General features: G+C 38.4%; 1 protein-coding gene across 2 annotated transcripts; it reads right to left on the bottom strand.

Moving 5' to 3' along the window:
- Positions 1-3,252: 3,252 nt before the first annotated feature.
- Positions 3,253-25,445, bottom strand: sh3bp4a (SH3-domain binding protein 4a). Of its 2 annotated transcripts, none has more exons than XM_079472076.1 (5): positions 25,247-25,445; positions 13,528-13,727; positions 10,787-13,158; positions 4,788-4,976; positions 3,253-4,595 (listed from the first exon to the last, which is right to left on the bottom strand). In XM_079472076.1, exons 2-5 carry the CDS (start codon positions 13,646-13,648, stop codon positions 4,371-4,373), a joined length of 2,907 nt encoding a protein of 968 aa, XP_079328202.1. In that variant the 5' UTR covers positions 13,649-13,727; positions 25,247-25,445; the 3' UTR covers positions 3,253-4,370. The 2 variants fall into 2 exon arrangements, with proteins under 2 accessions (XP_079328202.1, XP_079328201.1); XM_079472075.1 differs by having other exon boundaries at positions 13,528-13,730; positions 25,247-25,342.
- Positions 25,446-27,025: the final 1,580 nt, after the last annotated feature.

The following is a 27,025-nucleotide window of genomic DNA, read 5'->3' on the forward strand; positions in this document are numbered from 1 at the left end:
ATGCCGTTATTAAAAAAACTGATTTAGAAAACAATCTGATGCATAAATATGACTAATAATGAAGGAAAAACAAACTATATGTTATTTTATTTTAATATTTTGAATAAAAAAGCAGAACAGTCAGGCGTCTACAGGCCCGGGAGAACTACTGTTACGGTTAGTGTTAGATAAATGAATAACAATACATGCAAATTCATAGAAACTTGAATATAATTCTGTTACCATAAAAAACAAAGCACAGACTCATATAATGAGCTTGACCTCGGTGTGACGCCTTAAACAACATTACACAAAACCAATTCGCTATTAAATCCCTTTGAAATAACAACTGACCTCAATTCACAAGTTTTCCTTTCTAGCCAATCAGGTTCAAGTGTTTACCCGTAACCTGGCAACCACCTGGAATGTGCTCCTGCATCCCCCGCTGTGTGGTCTTGTCTCATCACCGTGGATACAGGCAGTGTCAGCTGCCCTTTGTGATGCTTAATGCATCGCCGGGGCGTTTAATTGACCTAATTTTGAAATGGATGCAAGTGACAGGTGATTATGTCATCGGCGTGATTTATTCGTTTGATAGCGAGCAGTATCGCAAGCTTATTGGAGGGAGGAAGAGAACGGTGTTGCATGACAGAAATTTCCTAGACAAGAGGCCCTGTGTGTGTGAATGGTCACGATGGCGCTTTTCTGTTCAAAGAAGTCTGAAAGAAACAAAAATGTTGTCTGTTTGTAGATTCAACTTGTTAAAGAAATGAATAGAGAGTACATTTTCTATACATGTCTATCATTGACTATGGGGACATTGTTTATATGCATGCGGCCTCTTCTGTGTTAAGGAAATTGAATATTGTCTGCCATGCATTTATGTTTGCATTATGTTTTGTGTGTGGTGCAGATTCATATAAATATATATATTTATTGCTAAGGCACTTCTGGGCAAATTACCTTCTTATATTTCTAATCTTTTAACCTTATATACAAATAGTTATAGGACTCGTATTAACACTTAAAAGTTCCAAAAGTGTCCTCAGCATTTTTAAATGTGCATTTTCTCCCCCTTGGGTTTACGATGATTTGCAAAGTGTACTTAAATTGAGTCCTTACCACTGTTATTCACTTTTAAATGTATTTTGCATTCTGTTTTAAAAGATTAATGTGAGTGTTTTTCTTGATTTACTTGTTATAAGAGTATTAGGTGTCTTGTTTGGTGTGAAACTTTGTGTGCCGCTGTTTTGACCAGGTCTCCCTGGAAGAAGAGACTGTGATGTCTCAATGGGATTTTTATCCTGGTTAAAAAAGGGATTTTCTTCAGGGAATAAACCATAAACATTTAACATTAACATGTATGCATTTGGCAGATGCTTTTATCCAAAGCGACTTACATAGCATTATCCTATACATTTGTTTCTAAGTATGTGCAATCCCCTGGGATCAAATCCACGACCTTGGCGTTGTTACAGTACTGTTACATTTTCGTGACGTGTTGCATTCCTGCCGGCACGTTCAGTCACGGATGCGGGGGTCTATCAGAGATGAAGGGGTTTGACATTAACATACTAGTGTAGGAAGTGTAGAAGTGCTTCTGAAGTTCATCCAATAGATTTTTCATCTCAGATTATGGCTGTTTGAAGCTGTCAAAACGAAAAGACCTCAGTTTGACGATGAAAGCGGATCAAGCTAAACTTAAAAACTTTAGGCCCGGCTGTTAACTTCAATGAAAACACATTTAATTCACTCTTCACTTTATTTATTTATTAAAGTGCACTTTCTCAAGAAAACATTCAAAAGTTAAACCAAAAGCCCAAAGGGCATCTAAAGAAAGAGTTCAAAAATGTATATACATTAAGAAATTAAGAGGAAGGATTAAGAGTTTATGCATTTACAATATAAAACCCATATTTCACTTAAAATATAAATTCTGTCAACAAGAACTTCTGTCAACAAATAACTCATGAAAAAAACATGACTGTTTCATCCTTGAAAAACAATAATGGAAGAAAGGAGAATGCCAAACATTACAAGTACTATAAACGCAGTGCTTATTCTGTTGGTTTTGTATTTGATGTATTTTTAAGTTTCGCCTGAATTACATTTTTTTCATTTCAGGGTTTTCCTTCCAGCCCCCGTAGTCGTATCTGATGAGCGCATCTTGTTTACGCACGAGGAAATAACGAAAAATTACACAATCCTCATTGGTTTTCGTTAGTTTAGTCTTTGGTTTAGTAGTTTGTGAAATAAGAAATGTTTGTCACAATGTAAAATAAAAAAATATTATTGATATCTAGGGGCTTATTTTCTTTTAAGCTAAATGATGAATACATTTTTTTTCTTGTTTCTAAAAACCTGGTGTGTAAATCTAAAACGTCATTAAATTAAATGTATTTTATATAGCACTTTTCACAATGTGCACTGCTCCAAAGCAGCTTTACAGGAGAAAATTTGAAAAACACAGAAAAGGTCAAACACAGCACACTGTGTGGTGTTAATAGAATAGCAAATAATATCTAATAAACGCAGTCTCTAGCCAACAAGGCATGTGGCGAGGAACCCAAACTCCAATGATAAATAAACCTTGGGAGAAACCAGTCTCAGCCGGGAGGGCCAGGTCCCCTCTGACCTGTCACAGCTGCACTCGGTGACTTTCGATTAAAATAGGGAGCGCTTATTAGTTGTGAAATAGAAAATTTCATTTGTAGAAACCGTTTAGATCTAATTTTGTGATCGATATCAGAAAACCGAGGACGGTTATAAGCAGGAAAAATAGTCCAGTCCAGCTATAACTTAAAGCTGCAAGTAGTCTATCTTTGCTCTTGGTTGGTGATGGGATAGCATGGTCAGATGGTCACTTTGCTTCTGGGTAACAAGAATTAAAAAAGAAGTTGATAAGGAAATTATTAATAAGTCTGTGAATGTCTGCTTTTTTTGTCTTAATTGATTTTAGTAAAAGTCCTCTTTAATTATGAACGTAACACAATTGATTGATTTTATACCGCACATTTCACAAGCTTATAATTACTTTAGCATTTAAATATAGCGTAAATTGATTTTTCACAGTCAGCTCAACTGAAACGCTTAGGGGTGCAGAAATCTGCTTGCCAACTAGACAGAGGTGACACTGAATTAAAACACTGCCACACACACATTTTGAAGGATCTTTTTTTTGGCAGTCATAGTGTAGTTGTGCGGGATAATATCCCATTACGTCGATCATTTTCTGGATCGATTTAAATTCAATCCATAAACACAAAAAATGTAAACCATGTTCCAAATACACAGCTGCTTTATTGAATCCATGGGAACAACACGGGACAGCATGTTTACTTCATTTTATTTCTAAACAAGACGATGCGTGAATTATGTCTAACTTTTCAAACAGCCGCTGTCAAACATTTTGAAGATCTAACACAAAAACATGTTATCCATCTCAAAGAACTTTAATCACAGAATATATAGATATATAAATACACACATTCACTTTTTTCCCTACATGTTGATGCTGTTCAAAACCAGCACAGAAATAACATACAGGACAATGATTGACGACGTACAGGACTCAATCCGTAAAAGAACTGATTATTATTTAAAACATACAAACAAACAAACATAAAACGTCCAAGGTACAAAAAACTGAAATGCAGGACATAAAAATCATAAATAAAATCACAACAGTCTATTCATTTATTAATGAACGCATTCTTTTAGAATAAAAATCACTGACAATTGAAACGGATCATAAACCAAATGCTAACTTTGAATAGTGACATAACCCGTCTAAACACTCTATAAGCTCCCTTAAACACACGAAAGTTTCATATTAGCCTAGTAAGACCAATACATATTTTATCAATGAGAAAACATTCAATCTTGCGTGCACAAAAGGCAACATATAAATTGAATAATATGTAATCTAATCCATATATACGTGGAAGGATGGTGTTGATTGTTTGGCAATGAAATGCAGGACAGGACAACAAACGTGGATCCATGTGACATAACAGACCTTCATCTTTTAGTGATAAACAAAGAAGCAATCTGTTCTTTTTCGTGAAAAAAAGCATACTTGAAAAGCGATTGTAAAAATTTCCTTTGTGCCATCCGTCGTAAAAAAATATAGATATTGCGAAGAAAAACTCCACTAGGAATCTCCAAAAATAGCTACGCTTCAAACACTATGTGTTTTGGCTTGATTGGCTTGCCACATATGGACGTGGGCGGGTACAGGAAGTCCCCGTGGGCATCACAGCTCACGGTAACTTTAAAAAAAGAGTGAAATCTTTGAAATCAAGCTCCTCTGAGGTGACATCATCTACAGAAACCTGTGATTCTGTAATATGGATTGTGGAACTAGAGCGAAGCCGTGAAGAGAGGTGGGGCTAAATGGCAAAGTCGTCCTGAGGGGCGGGGCTAAAGGCGGAGCTTCTGAGCATGTCGAGGCAATTGACGAGTATAAGAGTGCCAGTAAGGTGTTTCCATCGCTTGGTGATTGGGTTCTTCATCCGATCCAAACCCATATGCAGCTCGTGGATGACGTCACGGTAGCTGTCGCCAATCTGTGCTGCCCACGTGAGCAGGAAGTCATAGGCTGGTTTCCACATGGCCTGTGGTCAAAACAATAATATCGTTATCCTGAGTCTACAAATGCTATACGTTAGGATCATCACTATTCTTGAATCTAATTGTATACTATATAAATGCTTTTTTTACAGTATTGTCTTGCTCTCAAAATGTAAAAAGTGCTTTTATATCACTTAACGGCCCGGAAGGGATGTTGTAAACATGTTTGGTCTCACCTCGCTGTCCACCACGCCGGTTTTATCTCTATGTGGTGCTTCATAAGCCTCCATCTGTTGCCTGGATACATGGGCGAGTTTTTCGGCGAGCTCTCTCCAGCGAGGGGCTACTTCCACTGCCGTGGTCAGCAATACAAAGTCCATAATGAGACGGGCCACCAAACCCTGACAGTCCATTTTCAACAGGGCCTGGAAGAGAAAAACAGCTGCTTCATATCTGTGAAAACGATGCTGACGTGACATCCAGACTTCTGGAGAATTGAATGCATGTGTTTTTTTATTCGTTTCTGTAATGTTTAATTACTATGCATGTTATGCGGTGAGCAAAATTCTGCCCTCTGGCCCGGCTAAGAATGTTCGTCATATCCCATAATGACATTCTAACGTGACCGATTTAAGAACTTCATTAGCTTAATAAGACTTTGGATATTTATAAAGTGATGTCTGTGGGTCTTTAAAGCACACAAATAACCAGATTAGAGGTAGTTCGACCACATTTCTAAAGCAATTGGGTACTATGTACTATGCACACAACAAGGATGCATTGTAAAGGGATTTCAGTGGAGTGAAATTAAGTGGGTTACAAACATGCACACGGATGCAAAACATGCTAAGCTGATTAAAAACAGAGAGGCTTTAAGACATCCAATAAAACGACCACATGCATACACACTGCAGGAAGAGCGGACAATACACAGTCTACTGTATAAATTGACTTTTTTGGCGTTTTTACAGTGACTTCAAAGAGCCTGACCGACTTTCTTTCCCGCCCCACACACACAGACACGTTTGGAATGAGAAGGGATCCCAGAGGCCCGATGGAAAGGAGTGGTAATCCCCTTTCTCCTTCATGCTTGTTGTTGCAAAGAGAAGGAACGAGAGGGAGGAAAATAAAAACCAGAATCTCAGCGCGCCGATAAGATATGTACAATTATGAGAACGGCCACAAGCATCACATCTCCCTGTTGGGTAAATAAAGCCGAAGTCCTTCATGTGCTTTTTGGAGGCATGTGTGCATGTTGCATTCAAGGTGGAAACTTTCCGAACGAGTGTATGGCTTCAGAGATGGAGCGAGCGACTTCGCGAACTACGACTTTATTATTCTGGAGCATTGAGAATTTTGTTTTCGGGGACGCATAAATAATGTTTACTGACTGGCGGTGGAATGACTTGACAAGCTACTGTAAATCTAAATCGAACAAACTTGCGTTTTATTAACCGCAGCTTACGAAAAGGAATGCCAATGAAGCTCTTAAAGGGACCAAAACATATGACACAAGCTCCATCCAAAACCTTATTTGAAATCTTTAAAAACGTGTCATTTTAAAGGCACACTAACACAAAATAACGCTTGGTCCTAATGGGGTGCCATGCCGTATAACAGCAAAAGACAAATCACATTACAATGCATAACATTCAATCTGCCCAAAGACACAAAACAAAATGAAAATAAAATGTTTATTGTCATGATAATTGACAATTCACACATTTGTTTTAATGATATCTTAAAACTACTGGGTCCAAATGAGCTTTAGATGAAAAAAAAACGAGTTTCCATCTACTTTGTTTCCCGGAGCAGCTCACATTTGTTCTGCATGTTTTAATTTGATTTCTGCTTGATTTACGCCTGTTCTTCCAGGCAAATGCTTTCACTGCGATCTGGGCCAGGGACAGATTCTCATCTGGGTTGTGGACAGAGCCGAAAGGGTCTGCCGATTCTTGACATTTGGGATGAGATGGCAAAATGTCACCATCATTAGGAGATGAAATGAGTACCCAAACCTGGCCGAGCTTCTTCCCTGCCAAATGGCCTTGTAATTTATTATTCTTGGAAGACTCATCTCACTAGTACTATCACAGGAAAAGACCAGACAAAGCCTCCAACCTTTAAAACACAGCTGATGAAACAACGCCTGTTCTGCTTCTTGTCTAAGGGCAAGGAATCCACTAGTAATCCCACTGAGCTTTAAGATTCTGCATAAAACCCAAGGTTTGCTTTGAAAACATGCTATGTTGAAGTGATATCAAAATCAGATACCAAAGTCAAAATAGCCTTCCTGGAATGATGATCTGAATGTCAGAATGACTTCTAAAACATAAATTTAATGAGGATTCTGGCATTTCTAATAGAAGAACGGGACCTCAGGCATCATCAGAATATCTGTGCTTATCAATCAGGAAATTCCCCCACTGAAGGAATGTTCCGGAATTAGACCGCGGAACATTCCAGAGGCCGGTGGGGTCACCTGTTTGGAATGTGACTGTATTAATGAGGCTACACTGCTGAATCAGGTATCATGGAAAGGACAGTGCAGAGCAAAGCAAAGAAATTCAGCTCTTAAAACTAAAATGTACATTATAACAACAAAAATTGGCAAAAAAATTGTAATCCAAGCAGTTGGTGCCAGGAGTCACAATCACAGACAATCATAAATGACAAATTCCAGTATATACTTAAATTTGGATAGAAACTGTCATTCTTTTTATTTAAGTAAAGGCCCTTCTGAACAGAATTCCTCATTATTCTGATCCCCGGACCTAGAAGTATGATGGAAACCAATCTGTACAAGAAACCATCCAAACACTAACAAAAAAGAACATTAGAGGCGTCGAAATGATGTCTGACTAAGTGTATAAAACGTTTTTAAAATAGGATTGCCATTCCCTCTCCTTACGATATCACCCTCGTTCTCTGGAGACGCCCTGACAGGAATGATGGACAGGTGGAATGCTTTAGAACGGTGGCAGCACTTATCTCATTTCTACCGTTTAGCCATGCACTGTCCTTCTTAGTTTGCATTCGTTTTAGTTTGGAAAGAAAGAAAGAAAGTAGAGCTGGAGGAAGACGGAAGATTTCCTTCGTTTGTTGTAAAACTGAATAAAAAGAACCCGTCAAGGATTTTCTATTTCTCCTGAGACAAGCACAATAAACCAAATTTTATTCTTAAGATAAGAGGCTTTTTCTGCATGGCCCGGGCAATATTAAAGTAACAGGGCATATGAAAATCCTGTTATCACTTATTGTCCTCAACCCTATGTGACTTTCTTTATTCTGTGCAACACAAAAGCGTATTTATAGTCGAATGTCCAAGCTTCTCTCTTCTTTACAATAAAAGTGCAGTAACCACGAATGGCATGATTTTTATTAAATAAAACTTAGTTTTGTAGTTTGACGGCCCTTGGTCACCATCCGCTGTCATTGTATGATTGAGAGCAGCTTACGCATTCTTCTAAATATTGAAAATATGGAAGGGTGAATAATGACTAAACCTTTATTTGTGGGTAAACTATTTCTATGAAATAAAGGATTCCAATGATTTCTTATCTCTACCTTTATACTACAACTAACAAAAACACTTTATCATTAATTTCAGGTAAAGTTATGTGAGGTAAAGGAATGTGAGAACTCTCAACACATCAAAACGAAATCTACCTGAACCTGAAGTTCTTTTCAATCTTTCCTTCTCAACGTCTAGGTCCACATGAACCTGTCCCAAAATCGTTCAGGAATGGCGGGATAATATCTCACACATTCATTTACGGAACAATCCATCATGACAGAAGCGAGTCATCACTTCTAAATGTATCCAGCCATACCTTGGCATCCTTCAGTTACCTGGTTTACCCCATCATCAGATAGATTGCACCTGTCAGGATTGACTATTTGTACCACAAGACACCCGAATCATCAGCCTTGATCGAGAACCTTGAAATAAGGGCTATAAAGTTGCTGGAGATTTCATAGAAGAATTAATGGAAAACATCTTTCGTCAAAACTCGCGAAGAGTTGGAGGGAACAAAATAACCCTAGGATATCTCTTTCTCCTCTGTCGACGAGATATTAGTAGTGAGATCAAGGTGAGAAAAAAAACTCCTCACATATGAAAACTGAATGATACTGACAGTAGCGTCCAGACATTATTAAACTACATACACTCAATATAAAGGCTGGAAATGCTGCAGAAAACTGCCATTGAAAAAACGTCTCATTTTACAAATGTCTCCAGAGGGCAGGGAGAGGCAGAGGTCAGGTTCCATATTGACTTCTAAAGAATATAAAAGGATTCACACTCCGTCTACAAACTGTTAAAAATGTCTTGCTGATCGATTAACCCCCCCTAGGGTTATAAATGATGCATTTTAATCTCTTCATACTCTTTAATAAAACGATATTTTGAAGAACGTTTGTAACCAAACAACATGGGCCCCCATTGACTTCCATTGCATGCCCACAAAACCACTGAGAAATCTCAAAATATCTTAGTTTGTATTACACAGAAAAAAGAATCGTACACAGGTATTAAATTACATGTGGGTGAATAAATGATGACAGAATTTTTATTTTTTGGGTGAGCTGTCCCTTTAAACACTAAAGACTAGACCTGTTTGAAGAACAGGCACAGATGCAATAACCTGAAATTATGTTACTAACAAGTCCAAGTTAGACATCAAAAGAGTCTAAAGTTAGCACAGACGAATGCAAACACACTGTCCTACAAGAAGCCTCTGACTTCAGTGACTTTGACATTTACACGCTCCCAAGCGCAAAGCAGGTGGCTCACTGTTAGCTGGAGATAACCGCTGTTCTGCCCACTTCAAATATTTAACCCAAGCTCAAATAAATTGGAATGGCTCAGTTTAACCTGTTTGCTTTCCAAGCCCGGTCACCCTGCTCGTGCAGCTTTATTTTAGGAGTGTTTAGATATGGCTGAGGCAGCTGCCAAGCTCAAAAGGCCTTTGGAAAGTTCTAGCGAACCATTTATCATACAAGCTTTTAAAACGTACAGATTGCTGACTAATGGCGGTGGGCTGCCACTTGTGACAATTCATACATTTATGGATTTAGACTAAGCGGATTTGTATGTGCGCAGAATGCTAATTGTACGTACGGCTACTGAGAAAATTGTTACGTCAAAACACAAAGGCGGACTCGCTTGAAGACCTGGAAATTGCTACTCTTAGCTCCACGGCTGGTCGTGTAAAAATATCAACCTCATTGTCTGAATAGCTCGAAATGTCACCAGCATTGAGTGTAATTACCAAACGCACAGAGACAAATAGCTAAATAATGGCGTGCGCGAGTCAAGAAAAGGACGGTTGTCCATCAGGGACCACAGACTGTAATTTCAAAATCGATTAACTCCCACGGAGACAAGCAGCTCTCTTCTGACAGCATGGCTTGGGAATAATAGCCTCATCTTTGCCTGATAAATGTGTTCATTTTAAAAGCGTGACAGAGAAACAACGATGAAGCTAGCTTTTAGCCAACAGGAATAAAAAGATACGTTCTCAAACAGATGCGAATTATTGCTGAGGTGCTGTGTCTTGTAAAAACTTGCTTACCACCCACTTGAGTCCTGAATAATTTAACTTTTAACAAAAGCTCTGCTTATGTGGAGGTTAAGATGAAACCAAGATTCCCTGATATATCCCTTTAACTCTGAGGGACATGAAATATCTGAATCACAAAGTCAATATGGAAGTACTCAAATGGACTCAGATGTGTAGACAATCTCTCATCTGTATTGTTGATGCATGATAAGAAGCTAATGTTTAGCCTAAAGATATGACTGAAACTAGTATCTCTCCCTTCTCAGTCTCACAGAGTGATAAAATTTCTTTCTCCATGCCCTGTCTCCTCAAATAAGAAAACCTTAAGATGACATATCTGGTGCACCAACCTGTTTACTTATGAATGGGATATCGGTCAATGCTAGCGGAATGAGAATATGTAAGTAATGTTCTGGCTATGTCTGTCCAAAAAATGTTTGGGTTTCTACAGCTGTACGGATTACAAAAATTGAGAGCAGTTCACTGCAATCTCAACAGAATTAGCAATAACCATTAATAAGAGAAAAATCCGAAAGGCAAGGCTGCATAAAATGGTTGATATCAAGTGTTACACAGCCACACTTTCAACAGATAAGCATTTATGCCCAAACCAGCAAATACATTTAGTCTGCAAACTAAGCAAATCCAAACACAAAAATGAGACTTACCATCATAAGCTCCTTCTGAAATGATTTTTTCTCCTTAGTTTCCATGTTGAGGCAATCTTCCTTCAGTTTCTCCAGCACAGAGGCCACCTTCTCCGGTTCGCTATCTAGTTCGGCTCTGCAGAAGTACGTCAGGGGAAGATTCACATAACCCAAAGCATCAGCAAATGCCCGCCAGTTCCCTAAGTTCTCCATAAGTATCGTCCTCGCAGAGGCGTAAATGTAAGTGAGAAACTTGCAGGGTTTAAGGATTTGTTCCATCAGCATTGTAGTAGTAAGGTCTGGCCCACAGAAGTATACGGGCTTGACCTTTCCAAGGACCAGCACGTTTTTCACGTGCACAAGCCCGATCTTTCCTTGATAATATCCAATGTACCACTCTTTGGTCCATAGCTGTCCTTTGAGTTTGATTTTGTCCTCGCTTAGCAGTGCAATGATATCCCCTTTCTTATATTCCAGCAAATACTGATTCTTGGTTTGCCTGATGACAGTTTTGATCAATTTGCCAAATTTCAAGTTAGTGATGCAGCGCTCTTGAAACTGTGGGTATTTGTTGGTGATGGCCAAAGGGGACAAAATTATTTTATCTACTTCCTTTTTCTTCAGGAAGCGCCTCTGGCCGTTGTTACGCATCCCAGTTTTAGGGGGCGGCTGTGGCGTCTGAACGCAAAACTGAGCGAGGATGCAATCATGGTCGTCTTTTACCTGGACACGTAACGTGAAGTCTGTGATCTCATCTTCCTTCCGAGACGTTATCATGTAAATGAGCCGACTCACCTTGCCTAGTTTTATTTGAAACCCACGGACGATCCGGGCCTGATCGTTAGCTTTGACCTCATAGTTTGACATGTTGGAGTACATGCCTATCTGCAGGTCCTGAGGTCTTCCAAGGGCAAATTGGTGCTTACCCCACAGCTGTAGAGCAACAGGTGGGGCGGACTTGGCTTGTTTCCCAACCTCGCTGACCAGTAGGGTTTTGGGGGCACAGTCATGTCCAAAAATGGCCACCACAGTCTTAAAAGATGGATGAATGTGTTTGGGCCCATAGAGCCCCAATGTGACTTTCTTTACCATATGATCCCAAACAGTAGAATTGAAGGACAAATGCTGAGTTTGGACTACGACTGCAACATACATGCATGGCTCAAGGTTGTCCAGCTGAACTTGAATTGTGTCGCTGTAAATATACGCCTGTGGAACTGGAGAATAAGGACCCTCCTTACAATCACTTCGGACACACATAAGCTCTCCTGTTTGACTTTCTGTGCGAACTGCGACCGATACCTTCATCTCCAAGGTTATGAATGATTTTATTTCCATGTTGCTTAGTTTGATTTCAACCACTGGACTCACAGTTGAACATCTGTCATTATTAAGCTCCAAAGGAGGATCCAGGAGAGCCTTCATGGAGATTTGCTGTGTGTCGCCCACAGCAACATGACCTTCGGGAACATGAATACTGATATTTGTATCTGGAAGTTGGACTGCTCCTCCACAGCTGTCTAGCTTGCAGACAATGTTAGTCTCTACTGGTTGCGTCTGACCCCAGCCTGGGTTCTGCCCCAAGGTGTCAAGGTCATGGCAAGACCGTGCCAGTTTTCGATGGTTTAGCCATGCTGTCCTGAAGTCCTCCCTGTTCTGAAACTGCTCCGGTGAAGGAGCCTTGAGCCCTGTAAAAAACCCTGATGAAGGCAATGGAGGATTCGACTGAGCTTGTAAAATCGATAACTCTGATAAACTGTAAGACCTCTTGCTCCGGAAAAAGGGGTTGTCTTTGTATCTTTGCATCTGCAAAGCTTCAAAATCAGGGCTGGTTGACGTGCCATCAAAGACACTATTGCTGTACCCTTTCGTGGTGCCGTAGCTGCTGGTATTAAAGATGGGGGCCGAAGGTGCAAACGAGTCAAAGAAAAGCAAATCCACACTGTTGCATTGGCTTGCCCTCGCATTGCTGTTCTCATCGAGGATGTCATCCATGGATCCGTTGAGGAATGGGTTCGTTGAGGAGAGCATGGAGAATGGGTTGTTGTTGTCATAAGGCAGCATGGGCTTGCTAGTCCATTCCCCCAGCAACTCCAACTCTTTTGCCCCCTCCTCGGAACAGTCCCCAAGATTGTCGATCATACCGCTGTCGCTGAGCGAAGAGTTCCTGTAGCCAATTGGCTGAACATATGTTGAAGGAATGTACCCCATTTCTCTGTTGTTGTGGGCGTACCACCATTCCCCTCCAGACGTGTCCAGCACGTAGAGATGATCTCCTTTGGAGAACTTCAGAGTGGTGAAACTGGATGGACAGTAATCCTTTATGGCGACAACTTCCCGTGCTGTCCCAAAAGAAGTTGAGGGGGCCAGACGCAAGGCACTGGGAGAAGGCACTGTAAGGAAGAAACATAATGATATTAAAGATGTACTGATTTAAAATCTAGTGAATGTTTAAAACTCATTTCACTCGAAAAGGAAATTTCTGTCATTTATTCATTCTCAAGTAACTTAAAGCTCGAAAAGACTTTCTGGTGAGGAGTTATTTATTTTTAATAATGCTTCTAACGTGTTTTTTATACTTTGGCTTGCCAGCCCCCAGTTCCTATTAACTAAAGATCTTGTTGTTTTTAAAACTTCTGCTACTCCTATATAAATAAAGAAAAATCGCGCAGGCTCTGAACAACACTACAAGTAGATGATGCAAAAATAAAATTTTGTGCAAACTATTCCTTCATCAAATTGAAATAATCTCCCAAACCTACCTTTGATATCGATAAGACTCGCCTCTGTTACTCCCTCGTCGAGTTCGATGAGCGTGCCCTCCGATTTACATCGAGGAAGCACGTTGTTGTTATTTGTCACTCTGATCCTGTGGGCGGCCATCTTGTCCCTTGCAACGGCTATGCTATTTCACCATCGCTCCAAACCTGACAATCAGACATTGGCAGTTTTCCATTTCGTCCTGCTGAGGAAACAAATAGAAGAGGCACAGTCTTGATTAGCATTGTGTTGGAGGACAAAAGCTTGAGAATTAAGGACGAACGGCAATCAGATTGGAAACATTGAGACAAACTTCTTCAGAGAGATCACAGCTGGAGATTAGTGGAGTATAACTAAAGGGACAAACTGGGACAAAATGAGATTCGAAATGTATCGCATGAGATTAAAACTGAGACTTAATCTTGGCAGAGGATCGTGCACTTTTGGTCGTTTCATTTTGGGGACAAGCATACACGTGTATAAACACGTTTATTTTTTTGTTATTTAAGTAGTTTATAATGCCATTCGACATTTTTTCTAGCCTGGAGCTCTTTGTAAATTTTGAAAGGCGTGGCAATAAGTTTCAATTAGTATACCCCATATCCAAGCATTGACAATGAAGATGCTTATTGCCCATATGCATTCTATTGACTTAACCTGACTCAATACAGCTGAACTAAAAAAGAAAAACTGGTTATCAAGGTTGTGGGTTCAATTCCCAGGGAATGCATGTACTGATGAAACAAGGCTAAATTGTAAATAATGCTACTACACATGAAATCGGTAAACTGAATAACACAAAGCAACTTTGACTTTCCCATCACTTACTTGAAAAAATAAATAATACTGCCTAACATGCACATTTACTTAAAACCCCATTACTTCAAACAAGGCAATAAAGATCCTTATGAAAAAGTCATTCACAGCGTGAATAATATAAAGGAAGCCTATACCGTAAAAAGCACTCCTACAGGGAATGTATGAAGCTAATATTGTTTGATTTTCCACCTTCTAAAGAAAGACGAGGTTATCAAAGGACACCTTAAACTACAATGCATATGGGACAACAGGGGTCCCATCAATTAGAACTAAACTACATCACCTGCTGAGTGAAAATGAATAAATATCATACTAAAATGGATTTTTTCCAGCGAGCGAGAAACTTTTAGCTCCTGGGAATTCATGCTGTGCTGAAAACAAAACAATCAATTTCTGCACTTTGTTGTGGATTAAACGCGCTTCATTTTTTCCTGTTATGATGTACGGAAAGGAAAGCTACAGTTGTGGCTTTAGGGAACGAAGGAACAGACTCAATTTCCATGCATGATTGACTCAACTTCTCTCAGAGACGATGAGCTCCATTAATCTACTCTTGACGTGATAGGCATGCAAACAACACTGAGATGTCAAACAATCTACAATTAGTCGGACTAAATAATCAAGAGCGCGCGATGAATATCAAGCAAGGCCAAAAGGTTTACGTTCAATGGATTGGCTGGCAACAATTTATCATTGAAATCTGGCATTGATGAATACACATTTCACTTTGGTAGTTAAAATAATAAGTAGGTTTTTGTCCCTACGGCGGTTGAAACGAAGTCTGAGGATGAAGGTTATGGAGTGACAAGCTTTCATCTCCGTCATCTGAAGGTTTAATGAACCCTTCAAAGGAGGTAAGCATCTTTAACATGTATATTTAAAGATCCTTCCACACTAAAGACTTTCAACATCCCTTTCAACATCCATTTCTTTATATCTACCTTAAATAAATGGCATAAAGTAGGTCAGCAATACCATTTGGCTTTTTATACGTTACCTTCAGTCCATCTGAAAGAAAATCCTTGTGCTTTTATGTTATTCATAATTCAAGCTGTCAGAAAATGACGTTCTCGGCCTAAAACTATGACATTTTTTATATTTTTGTTTCTCTCCGCTGTAACAAATTCTTCAACATCCAAAAATAAGACCTCATTTTATGCTCCACGAGTCCGTGGCTTCGGAGCTTGATGTGTGACTCCAAAGCGGTGTCAATGGAGGTATTAGGAGACATAGGAGAAGAGATTGATGGATTAGAAACCTAGAGGACTGACAAGGGTGTAATCATCCTTTCGGATAACAGCACCTGGGGCTCTACTAACTGGAAAAGAGGGATCTGCTACCAGTTTTTTTTCTCCGATCCATCTCTGCGCTGAGAATCCCTCTATATCGCTATCCACCATCTCTCTTTATAACCGGATAGCACAGACGCAAGTGATACAGCAATTTAGAGATTAATGTGGCAACTGCAGGGACACGCGTGTGGGCGTCGCTTGCTTTGTGACATCACGTACATGTATAAAATACAACACAGAATGTAAATGTAGGTTCTGTACTTAATTATTTTGTGACATCTCAGAAGAAAGGAGTCTCAAAGTTGCTTTGGAGAAATAAAAACAGGAACAAATGAGACAATTGCTCAAATGCATGAAGAATATTTGGGTAAATTCGATGAGAGTTCATATTGAGATCTTTAATAATCTTTTGATTGCTTGCTCACCGTCGGCTGTCAGGTGTAAAAAAGACCTCTAGAAGATAGTAAGATGTTTATGATTTGAAATGTATGTAAAACTGCTCTTTCAAAGTCGTTTATCTGATGTTTTTACACAGCAGATATTTTCTCTTCTGAAACTCTAAGGAGACATTTGTGAGATTTCTGGCTCTTTTTGGACACAGTTGAAGACTTCAACGATGTATCCATTTGCTCCAAAACAATCGAAATTCTAGAATAAATAACGGAGATGTTAAATAGATCTCACATGTGATTGTTCTTTCTTACGGGAGCATCAATCCTCATTTCCTTTCACAATGATAAAGTGATGGTGATAAAGATAATCTGACATTTCGTGTTCCACGGCAGAAACAAAGTCCTATGAGTTTTCAGTTTTAGCTTGAACTACCGCTCCACCCGATTCCTCTGTATTAGAATTGTGCCGTGAGCTATTTTTCCCCTTTCTATTGAACAAAGACCTTCATAAGGTGTGGACAGAATCAGCACTTATGGGCACCCGTGACAAATGATCTGTCACCGTAAAAAACACTGAATCAGAATTTAAAGGTAGCCTCTTGAACCTTAGAAACTTCCACGAGAGGCTCTTCGAAACCATCTACAACATAAAACGCTTGTAATATAAGACTTTTCGTTGTGCCGCAAAAGACAAAAGAAGTCCTTTCTTGCAATGCGGCATGGAAGATGAGTGGAAATACTTCACAATGCAGGCCTGGGAATTCACATTCTCTAAGATACATTTTCGGCTGGGCGGAAATCTTGCGACGGTTCCAGTGCTTTTCCTAATCATCTTCTCTCTCAGACAAATAGATAAAAATGCTGTTTGACTGAATTCATTCATTCCATCCGAGTCGCTACGTTCCATGCACATCCATTTCAAAGCCTGCAATAAAACACCTGTCGTTTTGCACACTTGCTAGATCACTATAATGTGGAGGAGCTTTATATGCTTTTACAGGCTAATTGTGCGAACAAGCAGAGTGGGATTTGTGAAGGTTTCCCAACGCTCTGTAATACAAGCCCCCTCATGTATCCCCTTCCGGCAAAGGCCAAAGTCATTTCTTCCTTCACTGCCCTCGCCGGTTCCTGCTACAGTACGGGATCTAAAGCAAAGGTTTACTGAGGTTCCCGGGCGTGAAAATAGGTAATATTACAAAGTGTCCCTACGGCTAATTTAAGAGGAGTCTGTAAAATGACTGGTTTCATTTAGAGTCACAGACATCTACATTATTCATCATTGAGATTAACTGGGGGAATAGAGACTTTAGTTTAAAGGTAATTTTCTGGTAGATCTATTGACAGAAATGCAATATATTATACAAAACTAAGTGTATGAAGACCTTACATAATGAAGTGTTATTATTACCTTAGAATGAGCTATTTCTATCTACATACCCAGCGGGTCCCCTTACATGGAATTTGCCATGTTGTTTCTACAGTAGCCCTAAAGGGACAAACTGCTCTGCAGAGTGCGATTTGTGAATACGTTTTATCCTTCGACAAAGATGCGAAAACGTGATGACATCTTGTTTCTGTGACAGATACCATAGTGCTTCGAAAGGGAGGGGTGGAGTGAGCCGTTGGATGCAATTTGCAGCCTCACCGCTAGATGCCGCTAAATTTCATGAACTGGACCTTTAAGTCTCGCTTATTTCTCCTGAGAAAAAGAGACAAAAATCTCACAAACGTCTTCGTTAAAGTTTTAGAAAAGATCTCAACAATGTGACAAACTGAGCTCAGATGTGACCATTCCTCAAAAATGTATCGGAGATCTCAATATGAACGCGAACATTTATCATCAAATGTACCCAGATTATTTTACCCTACAACCTACATTCATTTAACACATTCATACATCGCGTGTCAAAGTCTCATTTGTTTCTATTTTAATTTTAGGAGCTGAAATTAAACACAACTGAGGACTTCATCGAATCTCCTAAACTACAAAAGAGTAACCTATTGAAAGTTAAATGTTCCTTTAGCCAAAGAAACAATAGATTCAATTAAAATGATATATTTTTTATTACTAGCAAACAAACCGACAACATTGTATATGCGCAGATTGAGTAGTTTATCTAAGATTTATGATTTCACTTCATTCCCACTTTATAATTTACAATCTCTTATTATCATCGGTTATTGTTTACTGTTCTCATTGTATTGTTTAACATCCAAAACAAGGTCGCGCCTCTGCTAGTTAAAACGCTAATTGTTCCATAAAGTTTACTTTAAAGAAGAACAAGTGGTAAACAAACACATCGTATTGTTATTTAAATTACACGCAGAACGCAGTTTACATGAATGAACTCACAATAACAAGGAACACTGAGTCAGTGAATTGTTCTTAAACCCTAATGTTCCCATCCAAAGGCAAAAGAAAGTGATGCTAAATTACATTCCTTTCAAGAGGCCTGGATTAGCTAAGGCTTAAACTGAGCCCTCAGTAAATGAACTGTGTCGTTTCGCGCCGGGTCGGGTCTACTCTCGAGAAACGCTCTACATAACAATAAGGACTGCTCACCCCGTTCCACAACAGAAACACCACCCAACACTTTGAAAGACGTTTAAACCAAAACTGTTCCAAACCCTACAAAACAACAAGAGCTCCAGGGGAGTTTAAGAGGGATTACAAGCATTGAATTTTGTGCTGAATCTCCATTAATTATGAAATACAACTCTGTTGTGCTTTTTGGAAACTGATGACGATTGTGGCTTTCTTTTCTTTTTTTTCTTGGGTGGCTCCGTTCCTCCGGGAAAAAAATGCATTAAGTCTGCTTCAAATCAAGCCGCAAGACCTACAAAGTGCAACGATGCTGAGTTCATACTTTAGTCCACACAGATTCACGAGATTTTGCCAAGTGTTATAAATCTATGTTACGGTCTATAATAAAACATCAAGGGTGTGTATGGTTTTCGCAGGCTTACTTTGGAAGAGTGCTCCTGTGGCTCGGTCAGCGTTAGCACTGAATGGTCATGGGTTCGATCTCCAGAGAACTAGCATACTAATAAAACGTAAAAGAAATATACCTTTTATGTGAATGTCCTATTGACTTTCGCATTTTGTCTTATTGTTATTCTAAGTGCTGACAAAGGTGACGCTAAAGGCCATTACCAAAAAAACATTTTCTCAGCATATCTTCATCCTCATGCATTTCAAAATGAATACTGTGTAAGCGTCTGCCAAATTAATAATTGTTAATATAAATGTAATGTTGTCCAGTGTGGTTTAGTTACCAACTTTTCAAAATATATTTTGTTTTCTTCGGAAGAAAGAAAGTCATACAGATTTGGAATAACATGAGGGTGGGCAAATGATGAAAAGTGTCATTTTTGTGCGAACTATGCCTTTAAAGTTAGCTTAATTTGTACAAATGGAGAACAATGCTACCCTTCACTTCCTCGTATGGGTGACCAGTTACGAGATAAAAGTTACAATGTTTCTATTCAAAGTTTAAGCCAGTGTGTATCTGTGGGTGTGTGAGTTTCATCTTGTCTGAAGGAGAAACCCTGCAGAGACTACACCATGGAGTCAAACCTCATTATACCAGCACACACGTACACACATAGTTTCTCTAGAGAGTAGTACTGACAGGAAATCTTATCCCATTTATCATTTCACATGTGCATGCCGCAACTGAATCATACTTTACATTACACACTAAATGTGGCCTGAAATTGAATTAAAACCAGGCGCGAGGGATGTGTGTATTTGCCTGTACGTGTTTGTTGTGGCATCCAAGTCACGTGTCTACAATTACATAACAATTAAGATATTTTTCAATCCACTTATCTGTGCAGGCAAAATTTGGTATTGCATGACATAACATATGCCAAGAGCGCAAAATCTTTATCAAGATGTTTGTTCAAATTTAGGGGTGTGACGAGATCTCGTCGAACGACATCTCGCAAGATCCAATTGGTCTCGCGGGAACACAATTTCCGCACGCAATTTCCACGATGGAGTACTGGCCTTAAAGTTGCGAACATTTAGTCATATGCTCCCTAAATTTAACCTGTGCGAACTCCAAATATATTCGGGAGCATTTGTGCCAGTGCCCATTTTGTAGTGGTACGACCGGTTTTCATTACTGTACAGAACACGCTACACAAAGTATGCGCCTGCTGTGAGCTAAAGTGACCGATTCGGCAATTCGTTAAGACAACGTGGATTACAACCCCGCAGTGCTACTTTCCCACCGCTTTTCTATGTAAATACGCACAAGATGGACTGTTTCAACATTGGCACGCATCTTTCGCGACCGCAGCCCACAAGTGTTTACGTTGTTCGCACTTCCACCAGCACTTTGAGAGCGCGCTGTTGAACAGCAGCGGACTGTACCACAAGTCGACTATAGCAATTGCAAGTTCACATTACGTTATTTTAAAGACATTCACGGGCAAACCTCTTCAAAAATGGATCATGCATTTATGCGCAATGTTAGCATAAAACATGTGTTTATGTAGTTTTAATTGTTTCTCTGAAGGCTATGAGGGTTCAGTCAGTGGAGGAAGGAGGATTGACGGTGTGATATGAACACAAGCACTACATTAGACTATGTTACAAATAAAGAAAACAACCCCAGTTCTTTACTAAAAATTGCACCCGTTAAGAAAACAAAGCATAATTTGATCATTTGAGTTTGTGACAAAACATTTTTCAGTGTTATCATATTGTTTATTACTGAGTAACATAATTCATTAAAATATACGTTTAATTTGAAAGTTTATTTTAAAATGCCTAAAATTTTTTGCATTTTGTGTTTATAAGGGGAATAAGAATTTTTCCCTATATATTTCATCATTGAAGATTTCTTTAAAAAAGTAAACAAATCTTCTCATAGGGCTGCTCGATTATGATTATGAAAAACATAATCGCGATTATTTTGGCCAATTTTGAGATCCCGATTATTTAACACGACTACTCATTAACCATTAAAACAACATAGAAAATAGAAAAAAAACTTAAAACTCTGAATTGATGAAGGCCAAAACTGACAATTAAGATTCATTTTCGATAAATGGCACAGCCCTTAATTCTAGGGTCTCATCTCGTGGGATAAGTGTCTTATCACCCCAATTAAATTTGACCGGAAAAAGTTAATTTAATATAACATAAAAATAAGTTGCATAATAATTCGATATCTAAAAATTCAAAAATAAAATGTTTGTGAGATGACACTACCGATCTATGCAGAAAGGAATTAAAATGCACTAAACAAACATTTGAGACATAAAGAAAATTCTAGTTTTAACACATTTTGTCTCGCAAACAAATATGACAAGCTCTTCATCCACTTCTCTTATATAAAGTTTGTTTGTGTTCGACTATCTTTAGAAACACTTAACAGAATGAAATGATGCTTAAACAAACCTCCACCCTCGGTCTGACTAATACGTTCATTAAATACAAGCTTCATTAACCAAATTAAATCGCATGTGTGGATTTTTCCTAAAGAAAATGGGAAGTACCCTTCCAGCTTGAATCAAGCAGTTTCATAATGCCACGAAACCCATAGACGCATCAAGAAGAAAGAAAGAAAGAAAGAAAGAAAGAAAGAAAGACTAGTAGGTATTCGGGAAGGGTCAGACATTCTCCTAGACAACCACTCACTGTTTACAGAAACAGGAAACTGCCACACTATGACAGGAAGTCCTCTGGAGGGACTGCGAGAAAAAAATGAACACAAAACAAAAAGACGGAGTCTGGCAGACAGCAAGAAAAGGGGGAAGAGAGGAAACTAAAGGAAAGAAAGGCAGGAAATGCTTGGCTGATGAGCAGCTACCATCCCTCCCCTCCCGCTGAAGTGCGTCTGAAGCTCCCTGCAGCTGTAAGTCGACTGCCACAGACTGGAATGTAATATCATTCCTCAGCTGATAGTACATAAACAGCACAGGAATCTCTCTTATAACCCGGATATTCCTTAAGGGCAAAGACAGGAACCAGAAACAGTGAAGAATGCAGGCAAAGTACAGACGAAACGCACATGTCAGATAGCTGAATCCAAAATGATGGTGACATGTTGGTGAGGAGGTTACTATTGTGTGTGATGGTTTTGTACATCAGCATGACACAGACTACCAAACATGGTTTCAATTTAAATAACTTTCTCACAAATTTAGCAAGAACAGTGAGATTTAATTACTAAATAGTGTAATGTAATGGTTAAAAGTTACAAACTGTGTCTTTGTCTCTTTATCGCCATCTCTGTCGAAGACATAAAATTGCATTTTGTGCACTTTATGTGATATCCCACATTATAAATATTCACTAAAAAATCCAGGTAAAGTAAGCAGAAAGTTTTTACCACGGAATCTAGGGTAGTTCGATGATTATTTGCATCCAGACTAAAAGTTTGTGTTTACATAATAACAGGCCTATATGTCTGTTTCAGTGCGTGTATTTATTTTGTATCAACACATACATGGAGATATTTAGGAAATATCTGCGTGTATATATTAATATTCATATTTAATTTAAATGATATATAAACATACAGTATATTTATGTTTTTTCTTAAATATACGTGTAAGCGTTTGTATTATGTAAACAAACTTTTATTTTGGATGCAATTAATCACAATACATTGTAGAACAGCCCTAGTTTATATGTACTTTAATGCAGCACATTTTATTGTACTGTTTATGTAGCTGTTTTAATCGTAAATGATCTAAATTTTGGCTTTTAACAATTACGAAAAAACATTATCAAGGTGAAACATTTAGTGTGCCATTTCTAATTATGATTATACTAGATATGGACGCACGATTTAAATCTATTTTTTACTTTAGATTTTATTTGTGTTGTCATTTCGTTTATTAGTAAACAAATACACGTTGTTTCCCAAATTAACCGGTTATCGTGTTGAATGATCTCAATATTGGTCAAAATAATCCTGATTATTATTTGTCATAGTAGAGTAGCCCTACCCAAGCAAACACTATTTATTCATACTTTTCGCATGAAATACGATTCTCAATAGACCACTACAAGCACTCTTCTAATTGACAAATGAACAAACACTGGTAGTTTATATATACACACATCTGCGACTGATGACTCATGGACCAGAGGGATAGACAACCGGCTTAAATTTGAGCCCCAGACTGTTGATAATCTCATGTTTGATTCCCGAAAACAAACCGCCCAAGTCTTGGTCACAATCCCGGCTAAAGACACCCACTGATACCATCAACAATACACTCCCTCCATCTCCACACAGTAAAAGCAATGAGGAATATATAATTCTATGTTATTCCAAGTAATTCTTACCCTTAGCTACACTGAAACCATTGGCTTTATAAACATAGTATCACAACACTAGCCGTTTATAATACTCGCATTATACTGCCTTCCAATCGCATGACCGCGTGTGTTTATTTTCTTCAGAAGAGCAGCCAATGGAAATGCCGGAGGAATTTGGTGACCGGGAGTCAGAAAGTGTTTCAGGCCGTCTTGCTTTAGGATCAACTCAGCAAAAAGCTTCAATTTACTCATGGCGTAATCTGCCTTGATGGCCAGAGCTCTGAAACGTTAAATCCTCGTAAAACGATCTGGCGTTTTATGCCCTGTCTTTTTTACGATCTTCTACCATCTGACTCGAGGGGGATTTTTACACTGCTGTTCTAAGCTGAACTAGCATGACTCCATGTATAGTAAGCAATACTAATAATCGAAAATGTTAATCTCGGCGGATGGGTGATCTAAACGCACGACTTTCTGTGGATTATGACAGAAGTCATTTTGATTCATACGGTGAGTGAATCACTTACAATGGACGTATATGGACTGGAGGTCCCATATAGAAAGGGTTTAAAAGCATGTGCAATTGAAATTAAAATATTCTTTCTTTCTTCTGCAGAACACGTATATTTTGAAGAATGTTAACAGCCAAATAACATCGGACCCCATTGACACAAAACCACAGAGACATTTCTCAAAATATCTTCTTTTGTGTTCCAAAAGTCACATACAGTTTGTGAATGACATGAGCGAATATAAATAACGACAGTTTTTAAGCCTTTAAACGCCCTATTGGATATCTTTGTCCCATAGACATCCGTTGTAAAGGCACTGTCAAACCTAATACGTTCTTCTCGTCCCATCAAAAAGTTCTCAACACCATCGCATCGGCGGCATAAAACGTATCCTCGTCCTTTTCACACTTTTATATTCTAGAGTAACTTTTGATAAGGATCTTTTATATAGCTGTATTGTACAAAATACAAAGCAGGCACGCACAGACATCCATCTAAGGCAGCGGGAGCCATTTGTTCAGAGAGGCATGAATAATTAATATCCCACGTAAGTTGAAAATAAATTGTTAATATAAGCGGGGGAAGCTGAGGTCTTGTTGGTTGAGATGTGCCACAGGTCAGTCCGTCCATTCAGAGCCAGAAAGGAATGTGGAAAGGGGAGGGTGGAGGACGTGGGGAACCGATGGAGGGGGGTATAGAATGTCCACACCAATGGGAATGACCACCGGGGTGGTCGTGACTATCAAACGCAGATAACCGTGGCAACAAATAACCAAATACCACATGACAACAGCTTTCCTTATGGACATTTACCACGGTAACCGCAGTTCACCATTTTTAGCACGAATTAAAGTCTGTTAACTTAATTTAAGCCAATGTTATGCAATAAAAATGACAGCAAGACTCCAACATCCTGTTTTCACTTAAACCCTGAATGAATGCATCATGCTTTTACCGTAGCAACCATGCGTCCACTATGTTAATAGATTCAAAGATATCCATGCAATTCGTCTTGTAGTTTATTGACCTTTTTTGCCTAAAAGAGACATCGATAAGAAACAAAGTGATGTGGCATGATACAGTAAGTGGCTAAAAGACAGAACAGACTGATAAAAAGGCAAATAGAGAAATGAGAGGGACACTGAGAAGCATTAAACCCGTCATTACTCATGACACAAACACGCGAAGTCTTCACGACCCTCACCTGTAAGTTTATGCGTATTATTTTAACGCGCAATGCGAACAGATGAATGCGTTTGAGCGCAACTTCACTTCAACCTTATGACGCGACCGCACAAGCGGCGCGTGTAACGCACTAAACGCGTGTTCACATGGATACAGTAACAAACGTTTCGGAGATAAATCAAAATCCTTATTTTAAACGCCTTCAAGAGCACAAAAAGGAAACATGAGCATCTCACCCCTGCGCGTCTTAAAGCGATGCGTGAATGTTTATCCCGAGCATCGAGCGGTTAGTGTGGAGTTGGCGACTTCACTTTGTGCTCCTTTGTGGCTCTTTGGCAGACTCGTCTCGCATCGCTTCGGGGCGGGGCTGGAGCGCAGGTGATGTCACGGAAGGGGCGGGGACTGCGATCCGATGGCACTGGCTCGCCATCTGTCACAGCCGGAGCTCGAGGAAAGTCACTTTATTAGTTTAGTTTGCAAGATCAATTGTTTTCTTTTAAACGACTCATCGGTTGCTTATTTCATAGCAGTTTGTTTTAATAAAATGACGTTTGAAGAATTTAGCACACGGTAAGACGTACGACGCATAGTTTATGTGCAAAAACTAGAGAGAACTATATAATCGTGTTTTAATTTTGATATCGTGTTTGGGTTAGATGTATTTTTTTGTTATTATTACTTTTGCTAAACATGTGGTACGTGATACAACAATAATATCAAAATCTGTCTGTCTGTCCGTCTAACATATTAATCTATCTAACATATTAATGTGATTTGACAATAATATAAAAATATATTTCTGTCTATATTTCATAAACAGGTTAATATGATATGACAATACTACAAAAATCTATTCATTATGTCTGTCTGTCTAAAATATAAATATCCATCTGTCTGTCTATCTATCATTCCATAAACACATTCAAATCTGTCTGTCTGTCTGTTTATCGATTTCATTAACACATTTATATAATTGACAACAATATAAAAATCTGTCTGTCTGTCTATCTATCTATCATTCCATAAACACATTAAAATCTGTCTGTCTGTCTGTCTGTTTATCGATTTCATAAACACATTTATATAATTGACAACAATATAAAAATATATCTGTCTGTCTGTCTGTCTAACATATTGATAATCTATCTAACATATTAATATGATTTGACAATAATATAAAAATAGATTTCTGTCTATATTTCATAAACACATTAATATGACATGACAGTACAAAAATCTATACATTATGTCTGTCTGTTTAAAATAGAAATAGATATCTGTCTGTCTGTCTGTCTGTCTATTTATCATTCCATAAACACATAAAAATCTATCTGTCTGTCTATCTAAAATATAAAAATCTGTCCGTCTGTCTGTCTAACATATTAATAATCTATCTAACATATTAATATGATTTGACAATAATATAAAAATAGATTTCTGTCTATATTTCATAAACACATTAATATGACATGACAGTACAAAAATCTATACATTATGTCTGTCTGTTTAAAATAGAAATAGATATATGTCTGTCTGTCTGTCTGTCTATTTATCATTCCATAAACACATAAAAATCTATCTGTCTGTCTATCTAAAATATAAAAATCTGTCCGTCTGTCTGTCTAACATATTAATAATCTATCTAACATATGATTTGACAATAATATAAAAATATATTTCTGTCTATATTTCATAAACACATTAATATGATATGACAATACAAAAATCTATACATTATGTCTGTCTAAAATATAAATATCTGTCTGTCTATCTATCATTCCATAAATACATTAAAATCTGTCTGTCTGTCTGTTTATCTATTTCATAAACACATTTATATACTATGACAACAATATAAAAATCAATTTGTCTGTCTATCTCTGTGTCTGTCTGTCTGTCTGTCTGTCTGTCTGTCTATCTATCCCATAAACACATTCAAATCTGTATGTCTGTCTGTCTATGTAAAACTCGAAATATGCTGTATTTAGTATTTTTGTACGCCTGAAAAAAACCAA

This window comes from Barbatula barbatula (assembly GCF_947034865.1).
Source record: "Barbatula barbatula genome assembly, chromosome: 13".
Lineage (NCBI taxonomy): Eukaryota > Metazoa > Chordata > Actinopteri > Cypriniformes > Nemacheilidae > Barbatula > Barbatula barbatula.